Below are 19,994 nucleotides of genomic sequence, written 5' to 3' on the forward strand. Positions count from 1 at the left end.
TGGTTGTAGGCCCATGCTTGTATCCTTTTTTCTGTACAATAAAACCTTTTAAAAAAAAAAAAAAAGTGTGAGGCTCCCAACCCAGCTTCGGCGAGCGTATGCCATCACTACGCTAGCAGCGTAGGAGCATGCTAAGAATAGAGACGAGAATACCGTATCCCGGTGCAAATCAGCTTCGGTCCTCGCTTTCTCCAGTACCTTCAAAAGTTACTTCTTAAAACAAGATAATAATTGTGCCTGTCTGGATCACAGTATCTAGAGGGCAAGCCCTGCGTCACTCTTGCCTGGGTTACCATGGTGAGTGATTTATTGATTTCAATCAAGACTGAATAGATGAAAGGCAGCCGGATGACAGGCGATCTATCACGCATCAAATCATAGTTGCAATAAAATGGGAAGCTGTTTATTCGGTGGGTGGGTCTGAGAGACGGAAAATTAACTTTTACACCGCGCCTTTCCGCAATAGAAGCTGCCACACTGCCGAGGATAAAAATAAGTTAATAAATAACAACCAGTTGGCGTCAAAGAACAAGCGTGAGGTACAGGCATGGAAAGAGTAAGGAAGGGAAGGAGGGGAACGATAGAGGCATGGAGGAAGGAAAGAAAGTAAAGGAGAGGCATTCATGGAGGGAGGAAGGGAAGCAAGGGAGGGACAGAGTCATGAGGGAGGAAAGGAAGCAAAAGAGAGAAAGAAGACAAAACAAGCGGCCGTGCGGCCGCAAAAGTGAAAGTGATCGCGATCAAACATCAAAGCGACCGCTAAAGTGAAAGCAAATGGTGTGTAGGCTGCCAAATGGTGCGCGCGCCCGGCGCACATGCACTGTATTTGGAGGCCTGAAAGCACTCGTTTGCACTTCCAGATCCCCCATTTACAAAAGCTCTCGCGGTGGTCCAGGTCCTAGCACATGGGTACTAAAGAGGGTAACTAAGGGCAAGGACGTAGCTTCAGGGGGGGGGTGTTTGTGGTGTTACACCCCCTATTAAATAGTAAATAGTTGTGCACAGGAGCTTTCAGTCCGGTAATCTAAGGTGTCTGTCAGATATCACCTGGGATTTTTAAATACTCACTCAGACAAGAACACATATACACCCTTCTGTCCTGGAGGTCTTAAAACATGGGTATTTTACAAACAAAATCCGGTGTTTTAAGTACCCCTCACAATCCGCACTCCTTTCCCTTCCCATTGGCCCTTATCACCTCTCAAGAGCTGCTTCTCATACAATAATTAACATGATGTTCCAGGATGATTGTCCAAAGATATGAAGCTTAACTGCTGCCCCCCCCCCTTGCCCCCCCCCCAGCTACGCCCCTGCCTAAGGGCTAAATCATGTATATTGCCTCTCTTTAGGGACCCACCACCAGACTCATTATGGCTGCCATAGCACGATGCATGATATGATGCAAACAAGTGTGAAAATACGACATGGTACACACCCTGTGGGCCATGTCCACAGACACTGAATGCAATATATGTAAATCACTCCTACAGCATGACTTATAAACCTAAGACAGGCTACATTATATTATATGTGAGGGAATATCTGCATGGGCTGATATGCCCCTATGCTGTCTAGTTCAATTGCTAGATGGTACAAGTAAACAGGGAAGCCATCTTAAGTATATATACTGGGCACTTGTCATTACGAGTTCCCCAGCTACATCATAGCTTTACTGAAACCTATGGTGTTTGGTATCAAACGTCTTGTCTTTATAAATCCATACTGATGCAAGTAGCGGATTTATAAACATATGGAACCAGAGGACACCTTGGAGGTGCCCCCCGAAAACCTACCAGCCTTTTAGTGTGCTGGCTGACTGGTATTGTCTGGCCTGCCACCACAGACAAGTTCCTGACCCTCTGCATGTGAGACCTCACGCTCTAAGGAGAGAAACAGTGTCTGCTCCGGAGGAAGGAGGTCACACCTCCTCCAGCAGGATGTCTAGTGATTTATCATATCAAGGCCAGGGGCATCAAAGTCCCTACCACCTTTGATATGCGACCCCGGCTTACCTCAGATCTGGGCGATGCCAACCCCTGCCCGAGGCCCATTTAGCACCAAGACAGGCAGGAAATTAGCTATGCAAGTAGGCGTATTGCACCACCAGGCTAGTCAAACCCCTAAGGTGGGCTGCCTTATGTGGCCCACACAGGAAGAGTTCCACCATCTTGATTTTGGTGGAATTAGGAACTTGGGGACAGAGTTATGCCCGCTCCCCACAGGAAGTAGTCAGATAGGGGGTGTAGTGACCCCACGGGTAAGTAGCCCATTGGTTACTACCGTTCACTCCCCTTAACGTCCCGAAATTCAGTACTTAGGTGGGCCCCTGATCACAGCAACTCAGGTTCGCCTTCTGAAGGACAAACAAGAGCCGAAGAAACAAGAACTGTGGAGTAACTGTGGACTTTGGAGCCAAATCCTGCTTGTCTGCTCCTGTCCCGACAATTGCAACAACGCGACTCGTCCTGCAGCTTTGCATCCTCCAAATGCCTCATAGGGCTGCCAGCACTTCGTCAACCAGCTAGCATCTCCCTTGAAGTGGAGGAGCCAACTTCCCAGCAACCTGCAGGCACCAACCGCAAAGTCCGGTTCACTGTTCTGCTGGCCACAGGGTCCACCAACACATCGGCCACCCAGGAGGAGGCCACTGTGCTCCAGGAGGTTAGACCCTTCTTCCCACCAAGTTTGGGGATGCCAAGACCCCCAGAAGCCTCCCTGCACCACTACTCAGGGTACTTACATCAACCACTGCTTGTTTGTAGTACAATCCGGACTCCAACACTGCCAGGACCGACTAGGTAAGTCAGCATCGCAGAGACTGGCACCAAGAGTGGCCCAGCTGTCTTGTTTTGTCCCCTTCTCCAGGTCGACACTGTACATGAGAACTCTAGCACCTGCAACCCGACGACTAAAAACGCTTGAGCCCTACAGCCAGAGTCCAAGCCTACCATTGGTGTACTTGTGTCCCTAACACACTCAAGAGCACAGGCCCCCTGTGGGGTCTGTCTAAGTCCGGAAGATCCAACCTGTATGTCGTTTGCAAGTGTTCCTATGTAGTGAATGTTTCTCTCATTGGATAACAATACAGCGTTCGAGGCTCATGCATCAAATCTGACAGTTGTCATGTTCTACTGTTTCTGTGGTAAAATGATAGCATTGAAAGTACTTACCCAATTATGAAGTTCTTGGTGTAAAAAAGTATATAAAAATGCGTGTTATTTTTCTAAATTGGTCTTGAGTTTCTTCTTCAGTGTGTGTCTCATTTATTGACTGTGTGTGTACAAAAAATGCTTAACACTACCCTTTGATCAGCCTAAACTGCTCGCCCACACTACCACAAAAGAGAGCCTTTGGGATTTTGAATTTAAGCCCCGTAAACCAAAAAGGGTGGTCTGGACCATTTACATAGTTGACCTCATTTTGGTATACTACATAACAAGCCATCTTCCTACAGTAGGCAAGTGTATTATACGGTGAGGTTGCACTACCACACTATATAATACACCCCATTCCCTTATACTACGCAATTTAGGAATGTATTATCTTGCATCATAATTGTAGCATCTGGGCTGTTAAAGGACCAAAATCAGGAGAAGGTGCTACTGGCTAGGTCCTATGATAATGTATATAGCTCAAATGGCTCTTCATGTAGTTTGAGAGGGCTAGATATTTTGTTTGCTTTATGACACTAATACAGGACTGGGTCGAGTGTGGGGAGCCCAGGATATTATTTGGGGTTAAAGACAACAAGAATTCCTGTTTATTGTGGCCAGTGGGCCCAAACCCCTGCAGCACAAATGCTTTAGATGCCAGTTTGCTATACTGCGTTATGGATCTGTTCAAACTTATATGTATGGTTCACTAATGCAAAGTCGTTCTTATAAGAGTAAGTGGTTTAAGGAAGGAAAATGCTACTTACCCAGTATGCATCTGTTCTTGGCATGTAGAGCTGTAGAATCTCATGCTTATGCAAAGATCGCCATCTAGTGTTGGGCCCGGATGTTTGCACTTTGTTTTTCTTCGAAGAAGTATTCCTAGTCACGAGGTAGGTGACTCCTCCTTTAGGTGATAGTGCGCATGGTCATCGCCTTCATCTTCAGATTGTTTTCCCGCAGAGGGTGAGAGAATGGAGTAGTAGTAAAGAAAAGAGATGTCCATGTGTATATATGAATAGTAACCAGAGAACTACAGCAGTTACAGGTACTGAGGAGGTGGGTGGTTGCATGAGATTCTACAGCTCTACATGCCAAGAACAGATGCATACTGGGTAAGTAGCATTTTCCGTTCAAGGAATGAAAGCTGTAGATCACATGATTATGCATAGACTATACAGCAGTCTCCCCTAAGTGGTGGCTATCCGGTAACTGATGGAGTTGTCTGAAAAAGCATTTTAAGTACTGCTTGGCCCACATTTGCTTGTTGTCTGGCTAACACATCCACACAATAGTGGTTTGTGAATGTGTGTGGTGTGGACCATGTTGCAGCTTTGCAGATGTCAGTAATAGGGATATTCCCTAAGAAAGCCATAGTAGCTCCTAGCTTACGAGTGGAATGTGCTCTAGGGGGTACCGTTAGAGTCCTTTTGGCTATTGCATAGCAAATCTGAATACATTTAACAATCCGCCTAGCAATACCAGATTTCGGTGAGGTGGTGCAAAAGCGACAAAAAGTTGTTTGGTCTTACGAAAAGATTTTGTTCTTTCAGTGTAATACAACAGTGCTCTTCTAACATCTAAGGTGTGTAGAGCTCGTTTTGCAACTCAGTCAGGTTGAGGGAAGAAAACCAGTTATTGAACTGACTGATTTATGTGAAATGCAGATACTACCTTGTGTAGGAATTTGGGATTGGTACGAGGAACCACTTTATCTTTGTGTAGCTGGAAAAAAGGTTCTTCGATGGTTAGAGCCTGAATTGCACCCACTCTCCTTAATGAAGTGATTGCAATGAGGAAAGCTGTTTCCAAGTGAGGAATTCTAGTTCACATTTGTGCATGGGTTCAAATGGTGGGCCCATTAACCTTGTGAGGACTATATTAAGATTCTACACTGGTGCAGGTGGAAGTCTTGGTAGTATAATACTTTTCAGTCCTTCCATAAATGCTTTGACTACAGGCACTCTAAAGAGCGATAAATATTGACTATTTTGAAGATAGGCTGCAATTCCAGCTAGATGCAGTCTGATGGATGTATAGGCCAAAGATGACTGCTGCAACTGTAACGGGTAGCAGAAAATGTTTTGTATGGAAGTCTCAAGAGGGTTGTTTTATTGTTATTGCAATAGATAACAAATCGCTTCCATTTGGCTGCGTAGCAGGCTCTTGTGGTAGGCCTTCTGGCCTCCTTAATAATGTTCATACAGCCTGGTGGAAGGTTCAGATAACCAAACTCTATGACTTCAGGGGCCAGATTACAAGGTTCAATTGTTTGGGATCTGGGTGTTTGATTTCTCCATGGCTCAGTGTGAGGAGACTGGGAGTTAAATGCTATTTTTGAAGCAGTACTAGAGAGAGTTCCAACAGGGTTGTGAACCATGGTTGACGTGCCCATTTGGGAGCTACTAGGATTAGTGTGAAAGATGTTTACCTGAGTTTCCGAACCACTGATTGAATGAGTGGGAGAGGCGGAAAAGCATATGCAAATATCCCTGGCCAGTTCATCCATAGAGCATTGCCTTTGGATAACGGGTGTGGATACCTGGAGGCGAAGCTTTGGCATTTTGCATTTTGGGGTGTTGCAATCAGATCTATGTGAGGGACTCCCCCAAGCTTGGAAGTATGGGTGGAGAACTTGAGGGTGAAGTTCCCATTTGTGTATTTGATACTTCTGCCTGCTGAGGAGATCTGCAATCTGGTTGTTGACTCCCGAGAGGTGTTCCGCTAGGAGATAGATATTGTGGTGAATAGTCCACCTCCAGATGTCTGGGGCTAAGTGGAGAGCGTATGTCCCCCCCTGTTTCTGCATGTAATACATAGCTGTCATGTTGTCGGTTCGCACCAAGACAACTTTGCCAGACGTGATCTTGAAAGTCTTCGAGAGCTAGAAAGATTGCCATCAGCTCCAAGTGATTGATGTGTAGCAACCTTCGTTGGTGGCTCTAGAGACCTTGCACTGTGTGTTGTTGAAGATGAGCTCCCCAGCCAGTTAGGGACGTGTCCACTGTTAATACTATCTGTGGAACCGTGTCTATGAATGGCCATCCTTTTGACAAATTTTGTGTGTTCCACCACTGCAGAGAGCGAGGAGTACGGCCGCTTACCAACACTAGATCGGTTAATAGACCGTGAGACTGGTTCCACTGACTGGCTAAGCATTCTTGAAGTGGACGCATATGCAGCCTGGAATGGGGAACGATTATGATGCAAGACGCCATCATTTCCAACAGCTGCATGAAAACTTGAGCTGGAAGTGAGTGATTGGCTTGAAACCGAAGAATTAACGCCTGAGGGTTTTGAATGCTGGCTGCGTTGGGAAACTCCAGAGCCCTTTGAATATCTACAGTGGCTCCTAGGTAGTTTTGAGTTTTGGCTGGCTGAAGATGTGATTTTAACACATTGACTGTAAACCCCAGTTGGTGAAGTAACTGAATGGTTACGGAAGTATGCTTGCGGCATTGTTGATACGTGCCGGCTTTGATGAGCCAATCGTCCAGGTATGAGAAGACATGGATGCTATGTCTTCTCAGATGAGCAGCTACTACTGCCAGACAGTTTGTGAAGAGTCTGGGGGCAGTGGTGACTTCGAATGGGAGTACCCTGAATTGGTAAATGTTGACCTGCTACTGTAAACCTGAGAAATCTGCGGTGAGCCGGGTGGATTTGAATATGAAAGTAGACGTCTTTTAAGTTTAGAGTAGACAGAAAGTCGCCCTTTTGCAAAACAGGTAGTACCTGTTGAAGTTTTTCAAAAGAAGATGGAAGGTGCACTCATAGCCATGTTAAACACGTGAGCAGTAATTCTGGAAATACTTCTTTTATTAAATCAATCCTTAAAAAACGGCACACAGCCAACGCGTTTCGTTCCCAGAAGTGCCAAGCAGGGAACTTTGTCAGGGCTTATGGAAATATGCACGCGTAGTAGCGAGGAATAATATCCCTAAACTGAATACACATCCGACCCAGATTGAAGTTATTAAATATCTCACTTCATTGAATAATATCACATGCAGAATGCCACCGATATATCAATAGATCCTAACTGGTATTCTTAAAAGACAGAAGTCGCGGAGCGGCATAATAACCGAAGAAAAGTGCCTGTTGAAGTGTTACCATGTGGAAATGGTCTGCCTGAATGTAAAAATGTAGTTCTCTGAGATCTAATATTGGTCTGAGAGAGCCGTCCTTTTTGGGAATCAGGAAGTAAAAGGTATACACGCCCGACCCTTGATGTTGTGGTGGTACGGGCCCTACAGCTCCTTTTAGAAGTAGAGACTGCACCTCCTGTTTGAGGAGGTGTAGGTGATCCGGTGAAAGTTTGTGCGACTTTGGGGGAATGTCTGGAGGAGTGTCAATAAACTCCAGGCAGTAACCAGAATGGATAATTTGTAGAACCCATTTGTCAGTTATTGATTGCCACTTTGGTAGGAATTGTGACAGTCGTCCCCCGACAGGTATTACGTGGTCGGGGGGCACTATGGGCAAGTCACTGCTTTGTATTGGAGGGGGAGGTACGTATGTTCAAACCTCTACTCCTACCTTTGCCGTTGTTTCCTCTATAACCCCAATGAAGTAAGTTTTGGAACCTGAGGGTTGGTTATTGCGCCCTTATAGGTGGATGCAGTTTCCGAAGAAATGTTTTTTGACCCTGCCCGATAGAAAGAGCGCCGTGTAGACTGAAGAGCACCTATAGATTTAGCCACTTTAGTATAATTTTTCATCTTCTCAAGTGAAGAATCTACCATCGGCCCAAAAAGGTGTTCTGTATCAAAAGGTGAGTTCAATATGGAGGTCTGAACCTCAGGTTTGAACCCTGATATGCATAGCCAGGCGTGTCTTCTTAGAAGGACACTAGTGTTCATCCCTCTGGCAGTTGTGTCTGCAGCATCTAGGGAGCACCTTATTTGATTGTTTGAAATTAATTGTCCCTCACGTACCAGGTTTTATGCTTTAGATTTATGTTCTTGGGGTAGAAATTGGATATGTTGTTCCATTTCATCCCAATGTGCACGGTCATATCTGGCTAGCAACGCTTGTGTATTAGATATGCGCTAGAAGTTAGCTGCCTGGGAGGATACCTTTTCCCTGAAGCATCAAGGAGCTTTGACTCCTTATCTGGGGGTGGAGCGTCTCCAGTAGTTTGGGAGTTCACCCTTTTGCATGCTTTGGAAACCACTAACGAGTCTAAGGGTAATTGCCCTCTTATGTAGACTGGATCAGATGGTGCAGGCTTGCATTTTTAATCCACCCTAGGGTAAGGATACGTGCCCTGACAGGATCCTTAAATATCTCGTCTACATGCCTATTCATTCCATTCAGCATGCGCAACATGTGTTGATTTTTGTGTGCTTTTTAATGTTTCAAAAATCCTCTTCAATGGATTCTTTATGGAGCTGGAACCCATGGTAATTGGCAGCCCTGCCAAGCAATTCTATATATCCTACACTGTCGTCTGGTGGAGAGGGCCTGGTAGGATATAGGTCAGGTTCATTGTCTGTGTGCGAGTCACTGTTATAGTCATCCCACTCATCTGTAGGTCCTGGCTGATCATCATCATCATCCTCATACCCATCACCCTGATTGTCAGGTGTATGTGGTGGTGAGCGCTCAGGTGAAGTTGGCACAGGTAGAGACTGTGGTGATGGAAGAGAAAGAGGAAGAGGAGGAGGGGAAAGGTTTGTTCCAATATTTCTCTTCTTCAATGGAATATGATATTCCTCTTCGGTATTAGCTCCTCTTTTTAGAGTCACCTTAGTGGTAATGTGTCCAGCTTTTGGATGTATGACCAATATTTTGTTTTGGGTCCGGTTTCTCAAGTGGATGACCGAAACTATGCTTTTTAGGCGACTTTGGTGTATCAGCCTGTTTCGACGCCGAGGGCTTCGGGCGGTTATTTTAGGATCTGAGGTGGTTTTCGGTGCCAAGTGGTGATGGTTGGAGCCGGGCTTTGTCTTCAACCCCGAAGGCTTCGGTTCGGTACCCGACTTGGCGTTGGGTTTTACGATGCCAGATGGCTTTTTGGTAGGTTTCAGTGCCGAGCCAGAAGGCGTGGCGTCAGAAGCGTGGTCTCGGTGCCCACTGGGCCCGAGGGCGCAGGTTGGTCCGGAGCCTTCTTTTGCGGTTGACTTGGGAGTCGGGGCAAAGTAGGGACTGTACTTACAGTACATGGTCCATGCGGGATGTCTTCCTCATGGTCGGAGCCATCGTCTGCAAGGGAGATCTGTTACTGTTCCTCCTCGGCTCCGATAGTCTCGCCCGCTTCTTCATCAGATTCAGGTCCGAAGAGGTCCGAAATGGAGCCTGTGTGTTGGCTCTGCATGTCGCGTTGTCGAGCCCAACGGTCGCGAAGAGTTTTTTTGGAGCGGAAAGCTAGGCATGCATTGCAGTCCTGTTCACTGTGTTTCGGTGACAAACAGAGGTTGCATACTTCGTGTGAGTCGGTGCGCGGGTATTTCATGTGGCACCGGGGACAGAATTGAAAGGGAGTTCATTCCATCGACTGCGAGTCGAACCGGGGGATAGGCCTGACGGCCTACCATGAGCTCTGCGATCGAAATAGGGTTTTTATCAACAAACACGATACGCGAAGAATGGAGAACGCGATTGGAAACAATACCGTAGAGGGTGAGTGTTCTACGCACCGAGAGAAACCGAAGGATCAACGTTGAACCGGAGAGCAGCAAGTAACATCCGAACCCGATGGCGGAAAAAAACAATCTGAAGATGGAGTCGATGACCATGTGCACTATAACCAAAAGGAAGAGTCACCTACCTCGTGACTAGGAAGACTTCTTTGAAGAAAAACAAAGTTCAAACATCCGGGCCCAACACTAGATGGCGATCTATGCATAAGCATGTGATCTACAGCTCACATGCCTTGAACATGCACTTCGCTGTGAGCTCAGCTTTCATTACTGATATTGGTTCCAAAAGAAAATAAAGCGTAAACCCAATTGCAAAGTTTGAACTATTTGAGGCTACTTAGAACGCTCCAAGAAAATATGCAAACACAGAAGCCTGAAAGCAAGATTGCTTTTCAACTAAAATGAACACAAAAAATATTAAGTGGCAAAAATAAAAATAAAAGGTTTTGATAAACAATACTGCAATTTTAGGTACCATTCCTATGACGCATCTTTTCGTACAAGGTGTTTGATGTATACCAACATTTCTAAAAAGATTAATAATGCAATACAATGAAAAACCAATCTGGGCAACATGAAAATAAATTAAGGCCAAATTTCTGAATAAAGTCACAAAAGTTCACCCGCAGGTATATGTCCTTGAATTGGTGCACACAAATTCCAGATTTCCAAAAGTAGGGTTGGAAACTGTACTCCTAGAAAAAGTTACAACTGTAAATTTGCCCACGCAAAAATCTACAGAGCACCTGCAATTTACTTTCCTTACACATCCTTTTTTAGGTGTCCAAAGTACAAAGTAAATCTAGGTCATATTCAATAAACAGATCAGAAATATTTTGGTGATTACAAACCACTGAGCATGCATTTAGCAATGTTCTTTTGTCGTTATTTAACAATTTCAAAGATATAGATTTGGCTTTAGGCCATACCAATATCTATGAAATTGTAAAACCAAGTTATTGTGTGAATCTCTGGAAAAAGGCCACTGCCCTAGACAGTTATAATTGTGCTTATATTTGAAGCACCAAAGGTTTAATCAATTTTTACTTGCCATTTCACTTCAAAAGAAGTTCAGTGCTAGTCAAAACATGTGGTTTATAATAATTACAACTGTACAGTAACCATGATATTTGCAAATTAAATTACTTATTTACAGCTTAGTCTGGCTTTTCACCATACCTTATTATGCACCAGAAGAAAAAGAAACCATAGAAGAATTGGGAAGTCATAGTAAAACAGAAAAAAGGCTAGTGATTACTTAATTGGAACTCGCAAACCATATGAGCTGTTGAGTGTTCTTAAGATAAATATGAGCATTTCACATAAACCTTACCTTTGTTCTCTGTTCACTTATACGGGATAACCTTGCTTCTGTTTTCTGGACAGCATTATCCCAGTCATCCAAGGAACCTTAAGAAAAAATAATGGGCATGCAATTTTGAAGAATATTAGTACCTGTAACCATGATTAACTGAAATATGTCATTATCTATACTCTTATTGATTTCAATATGTATAGTTCTCTTTCAATTGGATAACCTTGAGGAGATATTCAATATAACTAAACAAACACACACATCAGTAATTCAAGTCAGCCACATAAGGTTAATTTAACTACCTTTAATCAGGACATTTAAGGTAAACATCATTCCGAGAATGTAGAAAGTTGACTCTTTATATGATATACTACTAAGTGGTTATCTCATGCAAAGAGTTCAAAGTGCTCTATTTGTGGTAGTGGTGTCGAGAAGTCTTAGGCCTAACACAGAGGAGTGTAAGACATTTGTTATACACACAAGAGATTAATAAATGGCAAACAACTCAAAAAAGAAATCCAAATCAATTTTATAGATTAATTTTAAGACTAAGAAATATGTAAAAAGGTAGGACCATCTTTCATAAGAAATACTTTGAGGGGGCCAGGGGCAGCCGGGTTCAGAGTGCCAACAAAGTGATGGACGCCCAGTGCAAACCGATGGGGGAGATCGGTTTTGATGAAAGGCTGTAGGCTCTTGCCAGGAGGCTGGACAAAGCAAATCAACAGCTGCGAGGTAAGCAGAGATGCTAGGTGACGTAGGGACACCATTGGTCACGCTGCCCAAGGTTAAGGGGTTTCGGGTGCAGGGATGTCCTTAATCATTCGAAAAGTCGTACTGGACAAGTCACGGTCAGAGGGAGTCTGAGTTGAGGCTGCAGGTGCCAAGGAGGAGTCTGGCAGGGGTCAGCCCACAGTGTACTCTTGCTCAGAAGTGCTGGGTAACCTTCACAGGAACGGTGTGCCACTTGGACTCAGGCAGTGATTAATAGATGACACAACTCAACAAGCATTTGCAATGCAATAGGTCTCGCCTTTGCATAAGTTTGAGCTATTGGCATTGTAAATGACAATGCCTTTTATTTATGTGTTTTGAAAACCTGTAAGCGGTGCGTAAACACACACTTTGCACTTATAGTCTTTGCTTATGAGAAGCAAGGCTGGCAGTAAAAGAGGCGCAGTTAGTGCCAGCCTTGCTTCTCGTAAGCAACGACTATAAGTACAAAGTGCATGTTTACGCACCACATGGAGGTTTTCAAAACACATAAATAAAAGGCATTGTCATTTACAATGCCAATAGCTCAAACTTATGCAAAGGAGAGACCTATTGCATTGCAAATGCTTGTTAAAGTTCTGCCACAGGCTAGGCAGACTAAAGGGGCGAGGGAAGAGCAAATATATGCACATATCACAAATATACACTAAATAATGCAAATCTAGAATACAATACCATTAGCAAAGCAAATGGCTTTAACTTAATTAAAGGCGAGACCTATTGCATTTTGAATGCTTCGTTTGCAGGCTGTATGCGAGAGGCCACTGTGGCTCCTGACACGTGGGCCGACACTCTGGGCAGGCACCTTCAACCAGCATTTAAAAGATGGCGGCTGGTGAAACCTCCGGGGCACACCTCCCCAGGACCCTAATCGACTGAATCTGAAGCATATGGGACAATAATGACACCCGGTTTTACATAATTGGTGACGCAAAATGACGCACAACAATGGAAAATACACGCGGAGCAGAAACCAAGGTTTTGAAATCGTATTTATTTCAAGAAGCCCTCCCTAACGTCAAGCGAGACCTAAAAAAAAGTCTCCACAGGAGGACAAAGTTGCTGTGAATGAATCACGTGCACACATCTTTTCTCAAATGTCACCAGGGAAATAGTAGAGAAACTTTTCACTGGTGGAAAAAAAATGGATTAAAGCAAGACGAAAAAAGTTGCTTCCGTTTTTCATATGTGCAATATACCGGGAATGGGGTCAAATCCAATGCCTGTTGCACACGTATTCCACGACACAGGACAGCTTGGTCTTTGTCGAAGGCAGGCAGCCCTCCCAAGGCTTTGAAGGTTGCTGGGCTGCAGGACGGGCCATCTTTTGGCGCAGGATCGTCGAGGTCTGCAGACAGGCTGGTAGGGCTGGGGCCAAGTCAGTTGGTGTCTGTAGTCTTCTCTGTTGGTGCGACGCTGTAGCGTACGGCTCTTCTTAGGTCATCAGGAATCTTATTACGGGGTCTGGGGGTGCCACCTAAATACTAGATTTAGAGAGGTTACACTGGAGTGACAGGTAGGGACCAACGGGTTCCTTACCTGGGGTGTCTACATCCACTATTATGCCACGCTCCTGTGGGATGGGGGGCAACAGCCCTAGCCCTGATTGGATAAGTTCCACCATCTTAAGATGGTGGGCACTGTAAAATATGCTTTACCTCCAGCACCTGAGGGGTGGTGTTGGCGAAGGGGGGCAGAGCTTCTTTTCTCACTAAGATTTCCTGATGGTTCTCCTGCCAAAAGTGGGGGTTTGAACCGGGGGTGCCATCTTCTGCTAGCAGCAGAGGCTGGGGGTCGCATTACAGAGGTGGCAAGGCCTTTAAAGCTTTGCTTTCGAGCCCTGTGCTCATCCTGGCGTAGAGGTGTGACACTTCTGCCCAGGATGGGCTTCTTTGTATCTGGCCTTACAGAGCAGGGGCTATCACCCCAGGGGTCCGAAACATGTTTTCTGGTGGCAGGCTGCCCTAAGTCAGTCAGAGACCACACCAGGGTTGGTAGTTTTTCAGGGGGCACCACTGAGGTGCCCTCTGGGTATATGTTTCAATAAATCCCGCACTGGTATCAATGTGGGTTTATTGAGAGGAGTTGGTTGGTACCAAACACTCCTGGGTTCAGTAAAACCATCATGGTCAAGTTTCCAGCCCATGTACTCTCTATGGCTTCACTTACAATATTAAGAATAGATTTAAATATTGTATGGGCATATCTACTCATGCAGATATGCCCACACCGGAGATATAGTACACTCTAACCTTAGGGCTTGTAAGGCCTGCTGGAGGGGTGACTTACCAATACCTTAGGCAGTTCTGCTTTGCATGGCACACAGGCAGTCTGCCATGTTTTTCACTGCACCAAAGCATGCAGGCTGCAGTGGCAGTTTGCATGGCCTTAGTGAGGGGTCCCTAGGGGACCCTCTTCAGTCCCAGTGCCCTAGGTACCATGGTACCAATTACTAGGGGCTTGCAGGGGTCTGAAATTGACCTTCGTGATACTGTTTTTAGGGAAGGAGCTCTGGCACAGGGTACCAGGTTGGCAGGAACCCTGTGCACTTTCAATTGAAACCACATCATTATCCAGGCAAAAAGAGGGGGCTAACCATATCAAAAGAGGCCCTTTCTCACACAGAACATATATTTTTTAACTGCAATTCAGTTCCTTTAAAATAGTAAAATTTTTAAATTAATATAAAAGATCAGTTCTAAAGTCAGTTGCTGAAGAAAATCAACCCTTTGCAGGGGGACTGCTAGTCTTTGGAAAGAGAGTGTACCTGTGAGATCACAAAAGTGGAAACATAAATAGCACTTTTTGCAGGCTACTTTTTTCTTCATGAAAAGGCACACAATCTTGATAAGACAACTTGTAACCTACAGAACAACCTGAAAATACTGAATTTAGTAGTCTTTACTGCTGTTATGACATTATTTAGCATTAATGCATGTTAGAACCGGGGTCACCGATTCCGACACGGTAGCTTGGCGCGAGGCAGGAAGGCACCCAAAAGCAATGTGTTAAGCAGTTGTGCAGCTCACACTCGCACTGACTCAGTAATGCGCACGCAATGAAGAAACACCACACCAGCCTGTTTTATAAAACAAGACTCTTTATTTAATTCAAGTCAGAGCAGTCGATAGGGCAGATAATCTCAGAGCAACAGTAAATTCACTTCACTTCAAAACATGAGTAAATTCCTTCAAGTACATTCAAACAGCAGAATTTACTGCAGGTAAAAAGGCAGGAGTAATGACCTTCTCACTGCAAGTATCACTGTAGGTAATGCAGTGCAGGTTAAACACAGAGTTCAATGCATTCAGGTACATTCAATTCAACAAAGAGCTTCATGCAGGTTTGCAAACATGAGCACATTTCTTAAGGTACTTTCAATAGTGTACCATCCCTTGTGTGGGCATTCATCATCAATAACACTTGGTATGCATGAACTCACTTTTGGCAATACTTCCAGGGTAGGGCAGGTCACACAGCCCCCCCCCCCCCGCTATGCAGCACAAAGATTAACTCTTAATGGGGATGCAATCGGTGATCAGGCCAGATCTTTCTCTGGCCTTCTACACTCAGAGAGGGAGCTGTCAGAGGAAGCACACTTTAGGCATCTGCCCCCCCCCTCAGTCACACTCAGCGCGAAGTTGAAAGGGGGCGCCGTCCCCTGGTTTCCCCACTTGGTCTTTGCGGGGGAAGTTGCAGCCACAAATATCGCCGGACACCTCCTCCCCGGTCAGCCCACTCCTCTCTGCATGTGGGGTTTCGGCCAGGGGAGGCGGATCGGCACGCTGCTAAAGCTGGAAAAGTTACGGGCTCCCTTGAAGAGGGGGGGGGGGGAAAAGACACTCCTCGATCCACCCGGAGCCTTGCAGATCTTCGCAGATGCGGCCGGCAGCAGACTCCGGGCCTCCGTAGGCCTCGAGACCCGGGAGCCAATCACAGCGTGGCCTGAAGGGGGGCGCTGCCGATGACACGGCCGGCGCCCTGGTTGCTGGTTAACGCCTCCTTTCCACGCAGCAGGCCTAGCACGGCCTGGATTCAATCACTGCAGCTTTGATTTACGCGGCGCCTGGGCTGCGGCGGTGATTTGGGCCTCAGCTTCTCCTGGCTTAGCGGCGCCCGGGATGCAGCGGTGATCGCGGCACAGCACTTCTTTTTTCAGCGACCCCGAGTTCGTGGCGGTGAGTTTCGCACACAGCGCTTCTCAGTACAGGGCACAGAGGCCGCGGCGGTGATCCTGGGCAGAGCGCTTCGTTATTTCTTAGCGCGGGGGCCGCGGCGGTGATTTATGGACAGTGCTTACACACTTCCAAGCGCAGGGGCTGCGGCGGTGATTCTGGGACACAGCAGGAGCGCCCTGCACAGTGCTCAGCAGGGTAGGCAGTTCCTTCAGGCCAGCAGCCGCGTGGGCAGCCAATTCGGGTAGTGCAGCGCTAGGGGAGCACAGTGCTTGTAGCAGGACGCAGGCTATGGAAGCCCAACGCTTAGAAGCACGGCGCTTTACCTGGTGATCCCCCCGTAGCAGCAGCGCTCACAGGGTCCTCAGCGCTTCAGTCCCAGCGCAGGTGGTAGGGACATCTTGGTTGCGGTTTCTTTGGTTGCAGTATCTTGGGGGAAAGGGTAGGGGGTGGAGTTGGCAGGCACAAGAGTCAGGATGGTTCCCTGCGGCACACTGGAGTTGGTCTCCTGGGTTTCCCCCTCACTGGGCAAGGTTGGCAGGCTGGCAGAGCCCTTCAGCTATCTTGGGTACAGCAGGGCCTAAGCTCAATCAGACTCAGTAGTGTAGGTTCCCCCCTAGGCCCAACAGCCTATACTCCGGCAGAGGTTCCCCCAGGTTCAGTGGTGCCCCAACTGACTAGTTAGGTTTCCCTCCTTTCCTCTTATACCCCTAGGTCAGATTACCCTCCTGAAAGACGGCAAAGTATAACTCATCCCTGGGCTGGAAGGTTCCAGGGGCTTCGACCATGTCTGTCTATGTGATAAAAAGGCGGGACGGCAAGGATACAGTAACAGTATGTCCCAGCCTGATCCCAACTACTGGTGCGTGTATGTACAATGGCCACTCCGCAGTAGCAGGGGCCTGTGGCAGCCATATTATTTGGGGAGAGCACCTGCACCCCAGCGCTGTTTGGCAGTGATAAGGCGCCCAGAGGCCTAGGTCCAACAAAAAGATGATGGCAAAAATGAGGCGAAAAGGGAAAAAAAAACGGGGTAAGACCACCCTAGGGCTGACAGGTCTAACAATGCAATTTTAAGTAGAGGACAGATCCATTGTGTCATCCTTCAGAAGACCTTCTCACGCCCTTTGAATACCACCCAGGAAGTGCAATTTCTATTTACTTATCAGAACAATTTACTTACCTTTAGTAATGCTCTTTCTGGTGGAAACTTTATCAAGTCACAGATTATTCCCCTCCTGTATGTCACTACATGGCGCAATGTGGCTCCATGCTGGCTCGGCAACCGTTCAGAAGTAACAAGTAGACAAGCATACAAGTACCACCCCTCGCTGATGTGTTTTTTTGCAAGACTCTTTACACACCCTTACAAGCGGAGAGTGAAACAATTGTAGGGCGTAGTTGCTAAATTCTAACTTGGGACCTATTAATATGTTCAAGAGAGAGGACACTCCAGGAGGTGGAAGGCCATTGAATCAGTGGTTAGATTGAGTATCCACCAGAAAGAATGTTAACAAAGGTAAGTAACCTGGTCTTCTGATAGATACTTCTAATTGCGGATTCCTCATCAGAGAATAGAAACCAAAGCAGTAAATCCACAAGGTGTAGATTCTGTGAAGTGGACTCGGAACAAAAAATCCTGCACCAACATACAGGCAAAATGTCCTTCCGGGGGACCTAGTCGTCAAGGCAGTAGTGCTTTGTGAACGTATGCACCGACGCCCACACAGTAATAGCAGCCTTGGTGCTGGTCGCATGAGCTCTCAGATGTCCAAAGAGCTACTTCTTGGCCAGTGCATTACAGAGCTTGGTGCAGAGGACTATCCACCTTCACAGGACACTTCATGCCATCATTGACATGGTAAACCCATTCATCAACAGTATAATTAATTCATCACTTGCACTAGCAGAGGTACCCCCTGTTAGGAAAATTGCGGCGGTTAAGCCCTTCCAGAAAAAGCATCGGACCCCACCACTCTTTCTAACCTCCGTCCCATCTCCTCATCACCCTGTCTCAGTAAAATTACGGAAAAACTGGTCAATAGTCAATGAATTACCTTCTTAGAAGTCTCTAACATGTTGTCCCTGACTCAACCAGGGTTTAAGCCACTATACTCTACAGAATCGGCACTCATACACACTTTGGAGACCCTCAAATTTGCTCTTGATGAAGGAAAAAATGCAGTACTGATTCTGTTAGATATGTCAGCCACTCTCGACACTATTTCTCATGAAATCCTGTTACATCGTCTTAAAGCATCACGGCATTTCCCATTTGGCTCTGGACTGGCTTAAATCGTTTTTGACAGGCCGTCAACAAATAATCACACTCTGTCACTATCAGTCAGCAGTCAAACCCCTGTTAAGTCCAGTGTTGTTTAACGTCTATATGGCAAATCTCATAGAATTGATGATATCATTCAACATCTAAACCACCTCATATGCTAACAATACACAGCTGATTTTAGCCTTAGACAAACATCCTGGCAATGCGGAAGAGAACCTCCAACATTGTCTAATGGAGGTTATACATTGGATGAAGCTGAACCACCTGAAGTGTAATACACAAAAAACAGAAATTATGCTCCTAGGCAAAGCTAATAATTTCACCCCCAGTCGCAGGTAAATCGGCCAATACCCCCACCCAACACAGTGGAGGTAGTTAACAATCTTGGGGTAAAATTTGACTCAACTCTATCTTTCCACCCACAAGCATTATTAGTGGCTGGGAAATGTTTTCAGCTGATTAAATATCTGAAGAAGTTTTTTGATCTTCTTCGAATAACATCAAGGAAAACTGTTACAGCAGCCCTTATCACCTCCAGATTGGACTACTGCAATAGCCCTTACGCGGGTGCGAACAAGATAATCTTCAAGAAGCTCCAGACTGTTCAACATGCAGCAGCCCGCCTGGTGCTGAAACTGCCTGGCCGCTCCTCAACTTCCGCAGCTTTAAAACTACTGTATTGGCTACCTATTCATAAAAGAGTACTATTCAAGATACTTGTCATCACTTTTAGAGCTTTCAGGCCTTAAGGACACAAATACCTAACATCTAGATTCACACTCTATGTCTCTACACCCCCTCTTAGATCCTCCCCAGCCAATCTTCTAAAAACCACACTGTTCAGATACAAAACTAAAGGTGGGAGATCAGTAACCGTGCTGGGAGTAAAAACATGGAATACACTCCTCTGCCATCCCTGTCTTATCCAATCAGAATCCGGTTTCAGGAAAACCTGATTTTTGGAGCTTTGGACTCGCTCTGCCTCTCCCTTATCTAACTCTTCAGCTATTGTGATAGCTGCACCTCTCCTGTGCCTCCCATCTATCTCTGCACAGCGCCAAGATACTCCCGTGGCGTGATAGATGCGCTTTAGAAATAACACCTACTACTACTACTACTACTACAACTACAGGGTTCTCTTCTGCACCCCACCGAAAACTGACCATTCACATGGTGTTTCTTGGTAAGATCAATGTAAAACCTTAAAATCCATTTGGGGTTCAGCCAATGAACCCTTGCCTCCACTCTCGAGGGGTGAGAAGGGGCGAAGAAGGCTGGCAACGAGATCCATTGCCCAACGCGGAAGGGAGAAACCTCTTTAGCCATGTCCACAGCACCATTTTGGCTGGAAAAAGGGTAGTCTAGGGCAGTTGAATCAACAGTGCCTGAAGTTCACTCATGAGGTGAGCCGAAGTGATTGTAATGAGGTACACAGTCTTTAGGGTCAAAAGACGGAGCAAACACCAGTGCATGGACTTGAAGGGCATACACATGAGAAATGTCAAGACCAAGTTAAGGTCCCCACTGTGGCATTACAGATGTTGTGGGAAAAAACGTGTGTCAAATGTTTAATAAATGGCATTACCAACTATCCTTGTTTAAATATTTCATGATATAAGTAAGGACGGTTGGTCTGCCAATTGTAGA

At 45.9% G+C, this 19,994-nt stretch overlaps 1 protein-coding gene across 1 annotated transcript in view; it reads right to left on the minus strand.

Annotated features, from left to right (window-relative positions):
- The window catches only part of SART3 (spliceosome associated factor 3, U4/U6 recycling protein), a 484,862-nt gene that overhangs the window by 199,377 nt on the left and 265,491 nt on the right, over positions 1 to 19,994 (minus strand). Inside the window, exon 14 of the mRNA XM_085635725.1 lies at positions 11,130 to 11,206. Within this exon, the coding sequence (XP_085491851.1) occupies positions 11,130 to 11,206 (77 nt within the window). The remainder of the gene's footprint in view (positions 1 to 11,129; positions 11,207 to 19,994) is intronic.

This window comes from Triturus cristatus, chromosome 11, assembly GCF_964204655.1.
Source record: "Triturus cristatus chromosome 11, aTriCri1.1, whole genome shotgun sequence".
Classification (NCBI taxonomy): domain Eukaryota; kingdom Metazoa; phylum Chordata; class Amphibia; order Caudata; family Salamandridae; genus Triturus; species Triturus cristatus.